Source organism: Corvus moneduloides, chromosome 3 (assembly GCF_009650955.1).
Source record: "Corvus moneduloides isolate bCorMon1 chromosome 3, bCorMon1.pri, whole genome shotgun sequence".
Taxonomy (NCBI): domain Eukaryota; kingdom Metazoa; phylum Chordata; class Aves; order Passeriformes; family Corvidae; genus Corvus; species Corvus moneduloides.
In genome coordinates, this window is record NC_045478.1 from 37,170,339 (window position 1) to 37,191,553 (window position 21,215).

At 40.5% G+C, this 21,215-nt stretch overlaps 1 protein-coding gene across 24 annotated transcripts in view; it reads right to left on the reverse strand.

Moving 5' to 3' along the window:
• Positions 1-5,638: 5,638 nt before the first annotated feature.
• The window catches only part of SNAP91 (synaptosome associated protein 91), a 64,400-nt gene continuing 48,823 nt past the window's right edge, over positions 5,639-21,215 (reverse strand). For 8 of the 24 annotated variants that reach the window (XM_032104936.1, XM_032104935.1, XM_032104937.1 and 5 more), the window contains 10 exons: positions 21,069-21,152; positions 16,659-16,796; positions 15,227-15,376; positions 13,841-13,871; positions 12,543-12,654; positions 11,654-11,677; positions 10,057-10,140; positions 9,882-9,986; positions 8,318-8,418; positions 5,639-7,067 (listed from right to left, as the gene is read on the reverse strand). In XM_032104936.1, coding sequence (XP_031960827.1) covers positions 8,326-8,418; positions 9,882-9,986; positions 10,057-10,140; positions 11,654-11,677; positions 12,543-12,654; positions 13,841-13,871; positions 15,227-15,376; positions 16,659-16,796; positions 21,069-21,152 — 821 coding nt within the window. In that variant the 3' untranslated portion in view covers positions 5,639-7,067; positions 8,318-8,325. The remainder of the gene's footprint in view (positions 7,068-8,317; positions 8,419-9,881; positions 9,987-10,056; positions 10,141-11,653; positions 11,678-12,542; positions 12,655-13,840; positions 13,872-15,226; positions 15,377-16,658; positions 16,797-21,068; positions 21,153-21,215) is intronic. The other 16 variants (XM_032104941.1, XM_032104947.1, XM_032104934.1 and 13 more) reach the window with 7 other exon arrangements.

Consider the following 21,215-nt stretch of genomic DNA (forward strand, 5'->3'; position numbering starts at 1 on the left):
TGAAGCCAAATGTCTAAAGAAACAAAATGTTTTAACAGATACATAAGCCACTTTATTACAATAAATAAGTTCCAGGATTCTAAAATCCCAGGGAAATCAATCCTAGATGCAAAATACGGTATTTTGGGTGGACAGAACTGTGTAACACTTCTCTAAATTACATTTTCCTTCACTGAATGTATATGTGCAAGACATATATATCAAGACCTAATATTACATCTTGGTAATCATCAAGAATGTAATCTGTCAGGCTATGTTTTAAAACCTCCAGGAAAACACTCTCCACTTAGGAGCCACAAGGTGCACTTTTTTTAGATAACTGAAAATACTGGAAAAACCAGGTAGGCTTAAGTGTACGTGGACACAAGTATTACCTGTCCTCCATAACATGGTTAAAGAGCTACTCACGAGAAATAGGTTTATTTAGTATCTCAGACTAAGAAGTGTATGGAGCATTAGAGAATTATACACACACATGTTAGTTTTATAATTACTACTTACAGTCCTAAAAAATAGCTGAGCATTTAAATAGAAAAGTCTGCTTATTGTCACTTAATCTTTTTATGCTACTTTGAAAAAAACCAGTATTTTTTGTATGGTCTCAGTTAATCAATGAGAGTCAACTCACTTGTCTGTACAAGGACTATGGTAACAAAGTGTTTTCATGGGAATATTTTGGATTTTAAAATATAAAGTTCAAAAGAGAAAAGAAAATTATCCAAATAACCAGCCTAATTTAATTTCACGAAAGTTTAGGAAGATGCTTAAAAACTGTCCATGCACGAACCCAGATGCACTGCTGGGTGATGTGTATACAACTGGAGTTAATGGAGTTTCATGTCAATTCAAAATTAGGTTCAGTGTGCTGAATGCTGCCTTGCCTCTTTCCCTGTCTGGGCCTCGACCATGCCTTAAAGAGTAAAACATTTCAGCCATCCTAAAGGAATCACAGGCAGTCAAATATTTTGAGAGAGAAGTGCATTTCCAGCACAATTTGCCTTGGAGCCAAAGGTTCTTTAAGCAAATTCTATGCAAGCAAATCTTGAAGAAAACAAAAAGAGGCAAGCAGCTGGATTTCCATCAATACCATTTCTGAAATGAGAGTGACAGGAAAGTAATTTGTGCACAACACCGCAAACTTTCACAAAGAGAACTGCAATACTTGGGACCCAGGCAGCAACGAAAAGTCACCAGTGACCTGCAATCTTAAATGTATTTAATTATCTATATTTATTTGTATAATTAAATATATATTCAAAATCAGGACAGCTCAAGTCCCACAAAACACAGAGGTGGGAAAGCTCAGTGTGTCTGTTCACCCCTGAGCAGCAGGGATGCTAGACAAGCTGTTGGATACTGTCAGGATGGGATGGAGGTGAGCTGGGAAATGGGGATTTCAATACACTGCTGGAAACATCTCTTTTCAAGCACAAAGCGGATGATGTGCTCTATCTTCCAAAGGCATGTCCACAGAAATAGATCCTAAACCAAAATCTCAAAGTGGCTGCAGCCTTGTGAATTTTGTGCAAAGGCAGATTCAAAGATGCTGTATTACCTAAGCCAGAATTTGGATAGTAAGACAATCCTATTTATGCAGTATGCTGGTCTCAGTATTACTATTTTTCCCTCTCTTTCTTCCTTTGTTAAAAACTTAGTTTTTCCATGTTTCAAAAGAGAAGTAGTCTATTTTCTCTCTTGATGTTTTTCAAAACAAATTCAATACTGCTCTTTCAGTTGGCTGGAGACAGAGTGGGATAATTCCAGATTGATCAACCTGGACTGACAAGGTGTAATTACAGACTCATCGTAGACACATAAGGCATAATCTTAAAATTATCTTCAGAATTTAACTTGTCCTACTCTTGCATCTCAGTAGCATTTTAAAAAATCCCTTTTATTTATATGCAGACACAGAGTATGGAAGGCTATTTCTTTTAAAGCTCAGCGTCTGCATGGAGCTGTAAATTGTTCTTGTGTGCAAAATCTTTTTGCTGACATTTAATATCCACACTGCAGGCCTGCAGCAGCTTACAAGGCTGAGGGCATAGAGCTGCCCCCTCCCTGGGGTCACTCTGTACCCACAATGTTCCTGTGCCCACCGTCTTCCTCAATTACAGACAACCGGCAGCCCCAAGAGCAAGAACACACCATCTATCCCCCACACCACTCCCTAGTGCATCCATCCTGGCCCTCTTCTCCTTCCCCTCCTTAATGCAATACTATCCCCTCTCCCACACAGTCAGCCTCTTTCCAGGCCTGGATAGGCAAAAGTACAGACAAGGACCATGGAAAGGTGATGTTCTTGAGAGGGCAGAGGAGGATCCCTCCTACCATGTGTCACCAAGATCCCATCAGTCCCTGAATACTTTCATGGGCAACAACTAACCTATCTCCAACTACCAATTTAAGTCTGAAAAATTGGCTCAGATTTTGCAGGACATGTCTTCACCGGTGCAGTAACAGGTATGAAATCTCTGCTTCCAACAGAGTGGGAGAGTGCTTTGGCAGGACCTGCAGGACCTCTTAAAAAGATGGCTACTTTAGGGTTTTAGGATATTGAGGTAAATGGAGAAATCTCTTCCATCATAATAAACTATATTTTGAAAATATAGCTCAAACTTCATCATGTTTGAATGAGCATTTGAATGTAGGTGCTTTACAGTGCTGTGCAGGGTGGACATTCACCAACCCTTTCACAGGTTCTCCAACACCATCAGAGAAGATGTTTGCTCTCTTTAGTCCTTGCAGTGGATGTCACACCCATACACACATTTCTTCACTTGTTTCAGTTTCTGTTTCTGATCTACCACTTTTGGTAACTCCCAAAGGCTACTATTCTTACACCTCTAATTGCATGCAGAGATGTCTTGGGAAATGAAACAAGCATTGGGCTTCTGCTGCCCACACCACTTGCACAGTTTAATTAAGGGAAAGGGAAGAGGTGGTTAAGCTTTAGGAGCCAAGATCTGGAGCAGAAAAAATAGCAGTGCTGTCTGCTTTAAAATATGTATAGCCTCTCTCCTTCTGTAGTCCTATCTCTGAAATTCTTACTTCAACCCTCCATTATCACCCAGTGTCTGCCACTTCCCACACTGCTCACAGCACTAGCAGTATGTAACACATGGAAAAAAGATTTTCTACTTTAATAAAATTTCTGTTATATTTCAGGTCCTGGAAGATCTGAATCACTTACTCAGTGTATTATCTTTGTGTCGCTGCCACTACTCCTACCACAGCAAGTTTCAGTTGGCTTGTCTAGGCATTAAGAATTACTGTGATTTTTTTTTCTCCCCCATGCAGAGCAAGTTACTTGAGCATGCAGCTCTTTTTCTGAGATGAGTGATGGGGAAGGGGGGGCAGGAGCAAATGTTCATGCCACAAAGACATAACAATGTCAGCTGTGGCTAGTGGACATTTAATGAACTAGATGCTGTCTGCCCCCAGTAAGTAGTACTTCATAATACTGAAGTCTCAAGTACATTTACAAAGCAAATCTTCCCTTCTTTCCCTCTCTTTCCCCCCCACCCCAAAACAGCTTTTGCTCTTGACTTTCCTGCTTGTTTTTAGGGCAAGCTGCTAGCCTTTGCAGCTGCCTTACCAAATCTTAAGAATGGAAGTTCAGGTAGCAGCCTGTTTGTGCAACCAGCCTGAAAGGCTAAGGTGGTTCCCAAGATCTTAGAAGACAACAATTTAGCTCTCACCATCCAAGCTTTCATCTGTGGAAACACCAGCATCAATTCAGAGGCCATCAACTCAAGCTACAGTACATTTACAGCTAAAATTTTCAAATAAAGCCAATTAAAATTAATGAACAAATGAACAAAGAAGAGGAGTAGGAGGCAATTCTAACTCCAAACATTCAAAAAAATGAGTCAGTTCTGCAGAATGAGCTGGATTTTTTTTCCAAACCTCTGCAGTAAGCTGAATTCAGGTTCTTCAGGTGTTTACCACTCCTTAAGGCACTCATGGCTTAAGGGTGAGCTACAAATCCTCAAGTGGCCAGAGGTGCCCACTTTTAAAGAAGCCAGCACACAGGACAGCAAGAACTTGGATAAGGGACATATCAGCTGTCTGAAATCTGTCCTCCCCTCATGAAAAATGCAGGGGAAGGAGACAGTTTCTTCTCTCCACAGATGGGAGCACTCCTTCCCACCCACTCTTCCTACAGCTCGTATTGAAAAGTGGTTAGTCATAGCAGGACACAGACACGTTCGTGCCTGGGTGATGAAACTCAGATGATAACAAGAACATGTTCTTGTCTACAGGCCAGGAGAAAACCACGTGGTTCTCTTGCAAGCCAGATTTTATAATGCCTTTGTGCCAGGGAGAGCAAGTCATTTTTATTTAGCCTTAGTCAGCATTTGGGGAAATACACGGGTTTTACTCCCCACAGTAAACAAGCTTCTAGATGCTCTTCCACCAAGCTTCCTTTTTGTCCAGGCTTCTATTTGTTTACAGAATAACAAATCACACACCCCCTTCCCCCCAACACACACCCCCCCCCACACCACACACATGAACAGCTGTTGGCCATGAGATCTAGACAAAACTAACCAAAATCAGGACCAAGGGCTGTGGACATGGATGAAGCTAATGCAGCAAGTCAATTACTCTGCAGCAGGGGCACATACCTGGCAAGGAGAAAACCCTCACCCTGAGGTCTGGCCCCTTGAAACACGTGACATTGCAAACATTCATTTGCAATTTAGTGAGTCGTAGCTCATTATCTCAATTTGAGTAGGACACTAATGAACTGGTCTAAATGTATTTACTTGTTTGGTTATGATTCTCCTCTGAAAATGCTGTCCTCACTTTGAGAAGACATGCACAACACAGTGCTATGAAGTTGAGCATTCCCTGCATTTGGCAAGACACAGCACATAGGCTGAGTAGGAAAAACCATGGTGAGCCTTTCTGGGGGTGCAGTTACAGACCTTGTTTGGGTCTTCATGCTCCAATAGTGAGGAAACACAGCGATTTGCTCAGCATTACATATTTTTAATCCAGAAAATTGGGCTGCAACTGTGAGCTCATCATAAGGCTGAAATATAAAACCAATGCCCCCTTTCTCCTGCCCTGGGGCACTGTGAATGCTGCAGTGCCAGGTGGTGGCACTGTCACACGGGGGTTCTGGGGTCCCCCAAGGACAGCCCTGCCCCCCACACACCCTTCCACCCAGCACCCTTCCAAGGAAGGCCTTTATGGTCCCAGGGCAGTCCCTGTGCCCAGGAGTGCGCTCTTACTCTTGGTTGCCATACACTGGGGCACAGCTGAAAACAGCTGGGAATGGCAGTGAAATGAAACTACTGATGGGGTTATTCAGATAGGTAAAAGAAACCATAAAAAACAATCCTCTAGCACATGCTTGGTAATTCATTGGCCACAAAACTTGTGCAGTGAGTGCAGAAAGCTGTAGGTGTGGCATTTAGGGACGTGGATGAGTGGTGGAGGTGGCAGTGTTAGGTGAACAGTTGGACTCCATGATCTTAGACGTCTTTTCCAATCTAAATGATTCTATGATTCTATAAAAGTCATTCCCATATGCAGCAGACTCATCAATCAGTAAACACATTTTTCTCCTCTCAAAGTATATTATTGTGTTCAACATCTTAATGATTATGAAACTGGCAACAAGATATTTACTTTGATCAAGGTGTTTATTGCATCTCAGAGGGCACACATGCACTGGGGTTTTCTGTTTTTCAGGGGGTTTTTTTGTTTGGGATTCTTTTAAACTGAAATACAAAGAAAAGCCATTTTGAAATTAGCTTTTTATAGAACTTTCCCATTACAGTGTATGTTATCCCCACAGCAAATTCAGATACAACCACTTTTAATGGTACCATACATTGATTAAATAGTTCATTTGAAAGACTTTAGGTGAATCTTTCCAACCCAATATGCTTTTACAGAGAACTGCCAAGCCACTTGTAACACTGATCAACAGTGACCTCATTGAAGAGTCAAGATCTTACACCAAGCCATCAGCAGAAACAGTATGAGAACAAATAAAAATTAAAGAAACACAGTATGTACAGTAAAGGGCATGGATCTCTGGATCAGAATTAAATCTAATCACCAATAGTACAAAAGCTACTCACAGCGCATTCGGGGCAATGAGAAAACACTATCCTAAGGCATACACAGGTAAGCACTAAATTAAGAGATGTACGGAAGAACTGAACAGAGATGGGTAACATCACTTGTAATGTTTTGACTACAGATATACCAAAAAGTCCTCTCGTATTTGAAATCCCTTAATGCCAGCACAACTATGGTTGCTTTTTCCCAAATACATGGAGAGAAACTGATCCTTTACTTAATTTTCAGTGCATTTAGCAAGAACTGATAAATATGCCAATTATAAATGCAAAAACTTAAATAATTAAACGAGATTTTAAAATAAAAACAGCAATAAATATGGTATTCTTTCAGATATGATTTTTCATTCTTGGTAAATCATTGAAAAAGTATTTGTCATGGAAGTTTTCCTTTATATTAGTTTAAATTATTTTAACATATACAGTGCCACAAAAATAAAACATTTTTTTTCACGACAATTGAGATTCCTGTGACTGGAAAAAAAAGTATTCTGCGCAATTTCTTAAGTATTTTCTTTACTATCTGGTGTTATCACACTATGTTTTGTAACAGATAAAGGAGAAATAGAGGCCTAGGGAAACTTTGGGTGTCCTCAAAAAGTTATATACATTGAAACCTTCAAAAACCACAGACATTGCTCCAAATGGCTCACCAAACAACAGCTGCATAATCTGCCCCCGTGGGATAGGTTCAGAAAAGCACTAGAAGGCATCAGAAACATACATCCATTGTTTAAATTGTAAAACACAAATAACCCAAGTACACAAATTTCGAGAGAGTAGGGATAACAGCTAAGGTAGTACACATTCCTAATGTTCACTTTCACAGCTGTGCTACACGTTTCAGGAGGAAGAGAAAGTCTGAGTAAGCACTGGGTTTGGTACTGGTGGCTCACTTTGAAACTCTGAGCATCCATTTGTAGACTCCAAACTCACGTTTTTAGCATCCAGTCAGAAAAACCGCAGCTGTGAATATAGAAAAGTATTGGATGAAAACTGATACAATGAGTTAGTAAAGCATGTTCTAGAAAGAGCACCAAATCTGCTCATCCCTTCACAGCTCAGGGGATTTGCTATCAGACTCTAGTGAAGCAGCAGTCTTCCCACAGCCAGTTATGAATCTCTCTATCATAAATACAAGTTGAAAGCAGTGAGTCCCAGCAGTGAAGGTGTATCTCCACTCCTGGCCATCACCTGGAGGTGTACCTGCCAAGTGCCAGGTACACCTCCCTAGGGCTGGAATTTGGAGAAGGGTGGAGCAGGACTGGGAGATGCCTAAGAGCAGCCTGAATCACTGCTGCCAGCTCCAGTGCAGAGTGGGCTCAGGACAAATTTTAGAATTAAGATCTAGGAAGGAAGAAAAGTGACTCATGAAGAAGGCTTTAAAGTTATGTAATGATTGTCCTCTCCTCACCTTATTCTAGTCACATTATTCTAGCCTTCATTATAAAATGCATACCTTACTTCTGCATCATTATTTTTTAATTGGCAATTAGTGTTTAATTCAATTTGATATTTTTACCTGGCCCTCCAAAACTGTAAGAATAATGTCTTAGCCTTTATTTCCTTCTATTACGCAGTACTGGTTTTTTGCTTCTCCTCCATTTTTCTTTACATTTACTCCTCTGTTCTTCCCCATTATTGTTCTACACAGCACTGCTCAGGACCTCATGGCCTTAGCATTCAGAAAAGCAGTGCCTTGAAATATTGTATGGCAGGGGAGAACATCAGCTGGTAGCAGTAAAGAGATGCAAACAACCTTCCCTTGATGACAAGAATACATTTTCCCCTTTTGATACCTTCACACCTATGATACCAAATCTTTTTCAACACCCACAAGACTGGAAGAAGCTTCTTCAGCACCTTTTCCACCCCCCAGTATTTGTACCCTGTTATCATTCTACATGTTTCAGTATTAATTTCAAGAAAAAAACCAAACATGAATCCTTGGACTGAATGGAAACAAGGTAAAAATTGAAGTTATACATTGATGATACTTCTTTTTTTTTGCCAAAAGCAACTGTCAGGAAAAGTTATCTATGAGTCAAGCTTTCAGGCTAAAGTTAAAGAGTGTGGACAGAGAATTTGGTTTTCATTACACTGCATGTTCCTAGCTCCACAGCTGCGATTTTATCAGTCATATTCATCCTAAACAACATCTGTGTGCCAGACATGTACCACAGTGTGACATGCTCGAGCAGGCAGTCACAGAATACCTTATCATTTACAAGAAATCCTTGATGTTAAGATCCGCTAATGGGTCCTTTGTTGGAGGTTTCTTGGGGCTCTGAGTAGCAGGAGTTGGGCTTGGAGAAAGCTAACAGACGCCAGCCAGGAAGGCAGGAAAAAAAACAAAGCAGATAAGAATACCCAAGCATTAGATAGACATAAGCAGTTCTCACACAAGCACATTGCAAGCATACAAAGTTCTCATTTGTCTGCAAGTTCAGCGTGGTGCTGTTTTGCTCAAGCATTGTTTGGGTTCCATCCTTACTACAGGGTTAACAATGTTTGGCAAGTTTAATAGATAAGGATATAGACACTGCAGATCTGAATGAGCATAGCTTCAGATCACTCTGTCCCTGTAGGACAAAATGGTGTTAGGATCTTCAACCCAGACAGAAGACAAGACAATTGTTAGATGTTAAAAACCAAGGTGCAGAGCAAGCAGAGTGCATCCTGCAGGGAGCGACTGAAAATCCCTGCGACTGGCAGTTAAGTACAAATTATTTGACACTGATAATATAAATAAGAGTCCAAACCAAACTGGAAACATGACTAGATTATACTAGGTTCCTCCTTTGATAGGTATAAAAATCATCAGTTACCCCATAGAAAATGTCAGTTTTCAAGTTCCATGCAACACTTCTGGCTGTGGTGGTCAAAGGATTCTCCCATTCTGTCCTTACTCCTCCCCATTCCTACCTCAACTCAGGGCACAAGAAGTATTTTATACGTAGCCCTGGCACCTTGATGACCGCTCTTCTAGAAAAAAATTTCTGTGTCCCATAATATTATTCTTGGTAAGTGCACATATAGTTTAAGGTGGGAGGAAAAGCAAGACTAAATATATTCCTACTTAGAGCAGTTTCAAGTTCTTTCCATTTCTACACAGAAAACCTTGACAAGCTTCATTGGGAATGTAGTTCCTGACTTAAGAAGTGTGGTTCGCTAGATGTTGATTGCCTAATATTTGCAATACAAGGGGGGTAGCCTGGTTTCCAGGGTTACCAGTGAGATTTTACAGCTGCAGCATCAACTTCCATCTCCCTCCTTACTTGAAAGGCAAGATGGACTTGTGACTTAAAAAAAGCAAAATACTACAGCTAAATAATTTCCTGCCTCTCCTCTGGAAGGGCCTTTCCTTTTCAGTGTTATTACAAACCAAACTCTACTTTGAAATAACAGCCTGGAACAGGCATCATAGCTTATGCTGCATCGCCTGCTGAGTGTAGCTTTAGTAAATTTTGGTAGGCTGTGAACAGAACAGCAATGCCCGTGAGTTCCACCTTGAGCTTTACTCAAGTATCACCCAAAACTAGATCTTAGATGTAGTTAGCTGTAGGATATTTTCAAACTCGTTCCACTGGTCTCATACAAGGCAACTGAAATAAAAAATCAAGGTGGTTCATGTGATCTGCAGCAAGGCAGGCAGTTGATCCTTTACTACATCTCATTTACAGACCTAGAGCTAGAGTTGAGCTGAGACAACGCACACACACAAGCTACTTCCTAGTGACGTGGAGAGCAATTAAACATTCATGCAGCAGCAAGGCTCACCTGTACACCAGGGCCAGTGGCGGCTCCAAAGGGGGGCCTCATCATCGGCTGCCCGTACATGACCGGCTGTTGGGGCATCATGGGCACCCCTGCACCTGCTGGGGGCTGGAAACCAACACTGAGTCAGCAGGGGTCTGGGGGAGGGAAGGAGAGCAGTGTAGCAAAAGAGACTCACCATCCCAAATGCTGCTCCTGGCTGTGGGACAGGTGGAGTACCTCCTGAGGCAGGAACAGCACTTGCTGGAGGCACAGCTCCCGCCTAAAAAGTAATTAAAAAAAAAAAGGCAAAAAAAGAGCAAAAATCTAGCACCAACCATCTGGAAACCACACAGAGTCTCCAGCATTCTCAAAGCTGTTCTGGAAAGTAGGACTGTTATGCAGCACATATGCAGCCTCAAAACCACAATGCTTCAAAGAATGAGGGAGCTGAATGAGTCCTTATGCACAGCTTGTTTCTTCATAAGAAAGCAAGGATGACAGACTCCATTCTCTTCATGAACAGAGTGCATTTACTGACTACAACTCAAAATAGGCCCGAGAAAATGCACACTTTGCTCCTCCTTCTAAAGAGTGTAAGAAAGCATCCCAATTTCAGCTAACACACTATGGCACTTATTGTAGCACTGTATTTTAGTAGAAGCTTAAGCAGATTGTAAAGCTAAGGGAAATAGCTGCTATAATTAGTTTGCAGTGAAAAAAAGAATAATTATGTACCAAGATTCATTGAAGTTAAAGAATAAGTTCACACACTTAAACTGGGATCAGAATCATTACATACTTTACAAAGGACGGTTTAGTTTATCTTGATATGCTTTTCATTCATACGCTGGACTTGTTATGATTTTCATTCAAATAATACAAGGCAAGAAAAATTTTATCTTCCACTAGAATTCAGGAAGAGAGAACTGTTAGTTTATGAACTCTATTCCAGTCTGAAGGTTTTCTGGGGAGCATTTCAGTTAAAAAGTGTACTGTGCTAAGAGAGTCCCCAAACTAAAACCAAGATCTGGACATTCAAGTATGTAAAGCAAGAAATTAAACCACACAGGTTGATGCTATCAGATGCAGTGATCTGACTGCTTTTACAGGAACACATTGTAGCTCAACATCCAATTAGGCAGATGCCAAGAAAATGGCCACACAAACTGAATCTGCTTTTGCCTCTAAGCACTAGGTCACTTGACGGAATGGGCTTTGATGTGATTCTGCTGATTTTAAACCTGGAATTGAAAGGTCACAAGGAAGGGAAGAAGAGACCAAAACTTAAGTGGTTCAACAGTGACATGAAGAAAAGCTTCATTTTTGCCTTCATATTTACTCTGCCTGAAGACGTGGGTTTCTTTGGATTCAAAAAGTACCTAAGTGCATGATTTTTAAGAAATATATACAACACATATATTTCATGAAATGCTATCAAAACCACCCAGCTTCCAGAAAAACCAGTTACTTATCAGATGATAAAATCACTACAAGATCAGGCTGATGCTACAGAAGCTCGAAATTTCAGCCAGTACAAGTCATCAGGTAGTTCACATCCAAGTAAAGCAGTGGAGACATCATTTTCAAGCTTACAGTACAGAAATGGTTAATCACTACTACCATACTCAACCCATTGGCTGAGAATTGCCTGCTGGACAGACAGTCCAAGAGGAGCCATGTTAGAAGCTTCTAGCTAGTTTTAAGCCAGCAGTAATAACTGCAGTGCAGGTGAGGTGCTGTTAGTATCTTCATGTTTAGTAAGTGCAGTAAGAGATCAAAAAAAATTCACTTACACTGTACAGTACTGCCCAGCCTTTCTATTAAGAAAAAAAAGTTGACGTTACAACTAACACATTAAGTGAAGTACAGGGAATTCTTGTATCTTCCATAAGGTTATGGAACATGCTCAGGGTCTTGTTAACACCTGGATGTGGCAGCAAGGAACTGAATTGGTCATGGCCCCCCTTCAGAGTTCTTTCTTCCCTTTGCCAACACAACCTTGTTCAAATGGAGGCTGTTTTAAGCCTTGTGAGACATTTGATGAGTTACGACCCCTCTTCAGATTACTTTTGTAGCTTACTCATGATCAAGTTGCTCTTGTGCCAGTTTTAGATTTTTAGCTCAATTTGACCCTCTTCTCTCAAAATTAATGCCTTCTGATGCTCTTTTACAGGGTAATCTCACCTTTCCCAACTGCTTTACCCTCCTAAATAAGCTACCCACTCTTGATCTACATCAGTTACCTGATCAGTATGAATACTGTGTAGTCTTTTGATCTACTTCATTCAATAAAACTTGGGAAAAAACCTATATATTTTCTCTCCTTATAATACGTCAGCTGTGGATCGATAGTGTTTTATTTTGGGTACTTGACCTGGGCCTGATCCTGGCAAGGCTTACATGGCTAATCACACACTTGGAAATGCCCACAGGTATTAAATGTACCTGTAGAGCAGTATCTTGATACATACACTAGTGTATTTTTCATTTACTACTCGAGGGTTTATTTATACCAGCTGTAAATCTGTTCTTAAAAAGTCTGACTTGAAACACTCATATAATTTACACTGAGGCAAACTGTTTAGCCTCAGTAGACTGGAGCAGTGCCTACATGTATGCTTGCACAGTCTCATCAAATACTGCAAGTCCAATACCAGTGTTGTCTATGGATTAACCACCTACCAGTGGACCACCTGGGACACCACCAGTCGACCAGGTTGCAGGTGCTACTTTTGGCTGCCAGTTCGCTCCTCCTGTTAACTTTTTCTCTCCAGCATTCCACTGAAGGTCTCCCCTAACAGAGAGGGAGAGAGGCAGGCTATTATTTGCATACTTCCACAGTGAAAATCAAAACCAGTTGCAGCACACATTAGCATTAGACGTGCAGCTACATTAGCTTATGGTGTATGTAGTTATTAACAGAAAGATATACTTTTAGTGACACTCAGTTTCAAGGGTTGTTAGCAGTGGACACCAGAACACTCTATGCTGAAGTCAGTTACATGGTTATGGCCTTTGTGGTGAGAATTAAAGAGAAGTTTTACTCAGTATTGACTGAAGGTAACATATCGCATATACCCTTGCAAAGTAGGAAGAGGGACTGCTACTGCCTATTCTACTGGGGCCAGGCAGGAGAGCTGCCTGCTAGATGTCTTTGAAAGGCCATTTCAGTGCTGGAAATCTTGCTCAGACAGCTGAAGAAGGAAAGTATTCAGTTCTGCAAAAAGTTGATAGATACAAGACAAACAAATCATTCACAGAATAACAGGGCTGTTGCAAAACCAGGTTTTGTTAGAGGCTGCTCTACCCAGAATAAAATACACTATTTGAACAAAGTAGAATGAAGGAAACTACATTTTGGGGCTAAACCTCATGATGTGTTTGTACATATCCCTCCTATCGTCTCCACACAGGCACAAACCATTTTGAAGTCTTGCATACAGAGGAAGACTCAGGGCAGAAGCAAGCAGTTAGATTAAGAAGATAAAAAAATAAATGCAACGTTGTAAGTATTTCTTTTTGCAAAAAGAAGCTTATCATGCCAGGGAATGAACCTCTTTTCTATTTTGGAAGTATTTCAATGCCTACACAATAAGTACATCCAGCATCTGTAAAATATAACAAAACTATTACATATTAGCATAGATTACTGAGGGGAGCTATACAATTTATTATCTGGACTATTTGTTCATTAAAAGCTGCTTGGAAATCAGCTATCCAACATGAAGGCAGTAATTACAGAAAAAAATATTTCTAAGACTCAGATTAAAGACAGCAAGTTTATAAGCTGTATCAGGAACACTGAACCTTAATTATTCAGTGAACCTGTATAGAATAGAATGCTTTCTTCAGAACTTTTCTGGATTGGGAGGTTGGGGCATATAACCAATTCATTGTTTCTTAATAACCACTGAAATAGATATAGGGCTATACAGCAGAGTAGAAAACTTCCTTTTATCTTTAAGCAAAGTTGAACTTACTTTTTAGAAGTAGTACCAGAAATTCCAAGATCTGAAAATTGTAAGAAAAAAAGGAAATAAAAAAGAAACCACATGTTTAGTAAATTGAAGCCTGTCAAAGCTTAGATTTCACTGCACCCGGGCTTATCAAGAGCGAAAAATTTTTGGCTGTCTTCATTCAGACAGCATCAGAAGACTGACCACATCTACCTATTCTTCAGGACGAACGTCTGAGAAACCCTGTGGATATCTTGCAGTTGAGAAAGTCATTTTTGCTTCATAAGCAAACCAAAGTAACTATATTTAGGTCTACAAAATGCTAAGTTTTTTAAGAGCACCAAACTATTTACCATGAATGACAACACTAGCTTCTGTTCCTCATTACACACATGGAAATAAAAAGCTGTATTCCACATACACATAAATCTGGACATTGCCTGTGAGTTTTGAACTGTTTTATCTGCTCTGTCATACATGGAAACTCCAAATGGTTTCCGTAATTACCCTTTGGAAGAAGTCTTAAGTTGAATTTTAAAGAGTACTCTTCTCACAGGACCAGTATAAGTCCTGTAAGTCATAAATTGCTATTTGATTTTCTCCTCCAAACTTGGATATACCAAATGACTTGCAGAAGACGTTTCAAGGGATTAAAAGTCTTGATAACTTCTAAGCACAGTATTTTCTCCTATACCTAACAGCCATGTCTGCATCATAAGATCAGTTTTACCTTTATTGTGGTGTGTCTACATATACTAAGAGAGCATTCTTTCTATACAGCCCTCCAAAATACAACTTCAGCAGGATTACACCTTAGCCTAGGTGGGCCTCTGTTAGGTTTTGGGGGGGGTTGCAGCTACTGATCTCTAATTACAAAGGCCCTAGGCCTTTTCCTACTACAGGAACATATTTTAGTTTAGAATTTCAAGAACCTGTTTGGTAAGTTCTCTGTCTGAGAAAAGGCCTGTTATTGAGTGCACTCATCACCCCCCACTGCTATTCTTTCTCTCATTAAACATGAAGTCAGCTATTTGTGTCCACCAGCTTTGCTGCTTAAACTCCAATATGCCATCAGACACTTTGGACAATTTTAATTTTTCTATTACAGAGGGGCACATCCACTAAGAGTCTGATGTGCCTCTGGAATGTACCTGGGATGGTCACACATTACAAATCATACCTACCAAAAAAATGCCATTATTTGACTCAGATCTTGGGCTCAAAGAAGGACAAACCCAGACTATGTGAATCAGCTATCTGAACCAAGCCTTATTCTTGACAATAACTTCCCCAATCTCCCCAGCAGAACAGGAGGAGACTGAAGCAAGCTAAAATAGACAGGTATTTGGCTCCATGGAAAAGGAACATAGCTGCATGCCACACTACTTAAAACCAAAATTTTTCACTTACTGCCTACTAAGTTTGCAAGAGACGAATCAAGATCACTTCCAAGGCCTTTGCTTGCTGCTGCAGCAGTGACTGTTGCTGTGGCTGTAGGTGCTACAGGTTGACCAGAAGGAACCATAGTTGGCATAAGCAGATCACCTAAGCCATCAAACACTGGAAGTGAAAGGAAAGTGAGTTAGAACAGCAGCTGTGATCAAAAAAGCACTGCCTTCTACTCTGCTGTTGGTCAATGAATACGGCACAGACAGCCACATCACAAGTCTTACCAGAACACCATTTGACATTAAAAGTAATGCCAACAAGGGCATGCATGTCATTTTACTAGACATTGAATGTACAGTAATCCTCAAAAAGCTATACCAATGAAAACTAACATGAGAAGACATGCCTAAAAGGAATTTAATTGGAGCGTTGAATCTACATAGATACAGCACCACTTCCACATGACACTATTTTTCTTACAACCATCCTTACAGAGATGTCAGATACACACACATTTGTCAGGAGATATTCATTTAAAGGTTTTTAAAATGAACATCTTGCTGCAAACACCAGTCAGAATTACTGTGGCAAAGGCAGTCTTATACCTTGACATCTCACAGCAACAGGATTGGCAGTCTCAAGATGTTACTATTCACTTGCAAGCAGCAGGGAATCAGGAAAACCTATTAACATCTTATGAGATCAGAAGGAACCAGAACCATCCACACTGACAGTGCTGTTCTCCTTAGTCCAGTCATCTAACTCAGAAGTTTGTTTCTTAGATCCCTTGAAGTCAAACTGCTTGGTACATCTCATGCCTGAGTTCTATCTTCTGATCTGTATTTGAGGTACATGCTAATGTTAAGTCAACAGGGAGGGGTAGCATGTGCACTGGCAAGCAACCAAATAACCAAGCGGCAGTACTATTTCCATCTTTTTTCTTGTACGGTTGTAGAACTCACCAATTTTAAGTTTGTAGCAAGGACCCAGCATGAAAAATATAGAATGGAAGAGATGCAAACAAAATGATAGCAATGATAAAAGTTTAAGCTTATAGTCAGGCAAAGAACTCTAGGCCAGCTTCTGTTGTGTGTACCCTCAGGTGCCATGCAAGCTCCAGAGCACCTTCAGCAGCAGTGGCAAGATGACTTGCCTGTATACTTGATTTACAGAGTAGTGTTTTCCTTGGGTAACTCCTGATTCATGCTATCAAGCACATGCAAGGATGATGTATAGACTAGTTTGCTTTTTACTGACACGCTAGAATAAAAAATGGATATAGAGAGCTCTTGGGCACACACCAGCCTTATCACCACCCTGAGGTTCTTCCAGTAGAGAAAGAAAAAGGACGTCACTGATACTGCTTGTACTCAGAGCCCAAATATGATGTCATTAACTCATCTACCACATAAAACACATTAGAAAATTCACAGGAAGAAACCCTGTGGCTCACCTGATGCATCAAACGAACTGCCAGTTGTTGGAGCTGTCGTCCCAAAAGCTGCATCAAAGTTAGGCTGTAGTAATCCAGTTTGAGCTGGAGTGACTGGGGATGGTGATGGAGAGGGAGCAATAAAAGAACCTCCAAAGCCTTTAAAAAAACACATTAAGAGAGGTGAGGACATTAGAGTCAGCCTTGTTAGACTGTGTTTACCAAAACCTCAGTCTACAGAGGGCAGAATGATAGAGACAATTATTACTAGATCATTTTAAATAACTCAGTACTACACAAGCATCCTTGGTGTGCCAGGTATGACCATGGGAATTCAAAGATTTTCTGACAGTCACCAATAAAAACATTAGCGATTTTAATTCAGATTTTTGGAGAGGCAGACCAACAGAGTAGAGAACACAATACTTCTGTCTCTACACACTATTGTTCTAGGGAAACAATATCACAGGCAGTATGCAACAAACTATTAGTTCAGAAAAAAAATAAACAGAAGAGTAACTTGAGAAATGCGTATGATCGCTCATCAACTACTTTGGAATCTCAATTCATAAGGCAGTGTTTTACTAATCCAGTTTAGCCTTTCTCACCATCTTAAAATATCCTGGTTTTCCTGGTCAAGATGTCTTCAAGCTGTCCCTCTGCCCCCATGCCAAAGCAGGGTCAATTGTACTCAAACCAAAACCCTCCATGGGGAAATGAGAATGGTGTGCCATCACTGGGTTCTGGGCAGCAGCCCAGCAACTTGCTGTACCATCAGAGACAGGCTTTAGGTGTGGAATGCCTGGCCCATATGAACAAACACATTGGCCCCAGACACAGCTGGGAGAGGGAATGCAAACCTGACTGTGCACTGCAGGTCCAGGAGAAGGCAACCTGATTAGAAACACCTCAGAAATTGCACCTCTCAGCTGAAGCTTTCCAGCTTCCAGGTAATGACCGAAAACACCCTGATCATAACCTGAACTGGTCCCTTCAGATGCCACCAACCAAGGGCACCAGCTGGAGCCAGGGAACCAGGAGGAGGAAAAGCAGAGCAGCCTGCTTTCTGCACTCAGAAATAAAGGATATGTCAGCAGCCTAGGTGAGCTTCCCTGTGTTTATTAGGCTTACTTCAGTATAATGGAACCAAGAAGCCCTTATAACCCAAATCCTAGCCCACAGCAAGTCTCATGCTCACAGTTGCTAACCCTGAATATGGAAAAATGCACTGGGATCAGAGACCTGCCCTCATCTCTCCATGGTCTGTTCTTGACATGAGTTTGTCATGAAATAATGTAGGTTGGAAGGGATCTCTGGAGGTCAGCCAGCCACACAACCTGTTTAAAGTCAGTCTAATCAAATCAGGTTGCCCAGAGATTTGCCTTGGCACTTCCAAGAGATCTTACTGACTCTCTGGGTGGCCTGTTGTCCTATCAGACCATTACAGTATTTAATGAGTTTCTCACATATATTGACTTTTTTTACTATCTTTGTGCACCTCCAAGAAGAACCTGACTAGTCTTCTCTGTATACTCCCATGAGTTTAGACATCTATAAGGATTCCCTTTTGCCTACTCAAGGCTGAATGAGCCCAGTTCAGCCTCTCTGCATATGTCATATGCACAAGTCACCATCTATGTGGCTCTCCACTGAACTCACTCTGTCATGCCTTGATCACCCACATCAAGAGATTCTCTAATACATTTCCAGATTACCCGTGCCCAGCCACATTCCCTATTTCCCTTCCAGCACATACTATGGTGGTTCTAGTTGTCCAAGTGCCAAAGCTTGTGATAGTGATGCTTTCTCCAGCTGCCTAAAAAAGGCTTCCTCTACTTACCTCTTCTTGAGCAGGTCTGCAGCACATACCTGCTGAAACATGACTGACATGTCACTAGATCATCACCTGCCCCAAAGCAAAGCTCCATGCATTTAACTATCTGCACAAAAGTACTAATTGCCACAGAATCAGACCAGAAGCAGATTGACCAGACCCAAGGATGACAAAGGCAGTTCACTGCAGCTATTCCTAAACCACAGGAGCCATCTAAAGAGATTGTCTTTCCACTTCCTGAGTGAGAACAAGGAGCCTGGCAGAAGGGTATGATCCAGTTAATAAGATTTTTTTTAGAAAGTTCTGTAAGCTTTTGCAAAGCCCCAGAAAGTGTCTGCTTTTCCAGCTGTAGAAGAGAGGACTCCCCAGCTTCTGGTGAATATTTGTATGATGACTGGTCTTAATTCCATAGCTTTTAGCCTTGCAGAATTAAACAGTAATACCAGGCACAGAAGCCATAAAAATTCTTTAACAAACAAAGTTCCTAGTTGTCTACAGATTGCAGAAGACCCCAAGAAAGTCTGCAGAAACAGCAGTAATTGAGTCAGATGTGTTGCCTGGACACCCCCAACTGCCTGATTTTGAGGTTGCTTTTACACAGTCAAGGAAGATTTCATGTAAGAACACGTTATTAGAGTACATAGTGGGACACACAAGGACACAGTTTAATTGGATAGAAAGATCTAGAAAGGAAAATGGCTAGACTGTTGTACTTATCAGCATAGTTCTAGTTTTGTCTGCTGAAAGGCTTGGAGTAGGAAAACATTTCTTCGAAATTTCCTAAGCAAGCCAAGAAAGAGCAGGAACTTAATTGACAGCAGAACACTTAAGAAAATTATGAATAATAAGTATACTCATTACATTATGCATATAAACACACAGTATAACCAAAAAGTCATAAACCATGAAGGACAAGCCTTCAGCCACCATATGAACTCCAGACACTCTTAAATTTAAAACTGATTACACTGCAGGCTATACATCTGCCATTATCTAGAGTGAACAAATGCTTAGCAATATGCTGCAATGTTTATAGACTCTCTCTGTCTGCCAAAAAAAAAAAACAAACCAAAAACCAAATCTACTTAGAGCCCTTTGGAATGTATGTTCAAAGCATAAATAAAATAAATTTTTAAAAATCATCTATTAACCCCAACTGCTTCAAGTCTGCTTGAGTATTTTGACTTAGAACATCCCTTTTATAATTTAGGTTTTGATTTAATGCAACTCATCAGATTCAGAGAGCACATTGCTGAAGTTTAAGCCATCTGGAGCACAATTCCTACTTGTATTTAAGCTTAGTTATGGTTAATGACATAAAATATTTTGTATTGTAATGTTTGCATAAGCAGAATTATCTACTGTCCTACAACCTCATTGCACTCAGTCTCCTGACAACATATGTAACTGCAAAAGACTGTCATGATTCAGAATCTAATAGTGAAAATCTAATCTATGGCCTTAAGCCATCCATAAACTAACTAATACAAAGACCAATTGAAGCAATATGGAAAAAAAAAAAGTAGTCTTCTACCTTAAAATCTGAGGCAGTCTGTCCTAAAGCTTTAGCATGCATTTACACATTATGTCCCAATTTAAGAATCTGGGTTGCTGATTGAGAATGGATGCGTGCCTTATTATTATCCAGACAACTTCTTCCTTCCTGTGGCACAAATAGATAATCTCTACACTTTGAGCAGGTACTTGAAAATGTAGTGATAACCTACCCACCAATTCTACAGATTGTGCTGGTTTTGGCTGGGGCAGCATTAATTTAAATCATGACACAAATACACCATTTAGAAACATGGCAGAATTTAAGGCAAGTCTTCTACAAACCCCAGGAGCTCATGTGTTGGGATTTTGCTCTCTACAAACTTCAAACTGGGATGGGGATGAGTCACAGCTGTTCAGCACAATCACTGTAGCCACTCCAATACATGGTATAGCACAAATTTTGGAGAATTCAGCTTAAGCTGCTTATCTGTAGGATGCAGACTAAAATAATACAGTTATCCAGCCTTTGATAAAGGGTGTGACAGTGATGCCACATTCAGCACTAGCAGAGACCTCATCTCACCCAGTATAAGGAGAGGGTCTCTATCACTTCTCTTCCCTTGTGCTCCCATTGTCCCACTCTCCTTGGCTAAATGCAAGGCTGCTGTCAGCCATTTAAGCTACTAACATTTAAGTGTTCAACCTGCCTCAATTAAAGCAACCAAATTGAATGAACTCGAAGTTTAAGTAGCAGTAAGGAACAAGAAGCATAGCCTGAAATATTGCTTAACTTTAGTACTGCTGAAGACAGCAAAAGAAACTTTAGGCAGACACTCATACTCAGTGAACAGTACAAAAAAATAAGGCTATGTGGGAGGTAGGAAAACAAAGAACATGGAAAGAAGATAGGAAGTTAGCTTGTACTTCAGTATATTGCCTCCATTACAAATCACTCTAGTTTTAACTAAAACATCTAAAGTACTAAGAAATCTTGTGAACAAGTATTTTATTCCACTATCTACACCCAAGGAACATAAAAGATTTCAAACACATTTCTCGGTATTGCTCTAAAGTAACACATTTTTCGAATTCTTTATTACCAGCAAGTAGGTCTGCAGAAGCTGAGGAACTAGAAGCAGCCTGGGTTGTTGGCTGGGGTTCAGAAGCACTACTTCCAAAAGCATCTAAAGGGAATTCCAGAAAGCATCAAGAAAAAGTGAGGAGTTAAATATTAAATACATCAATTC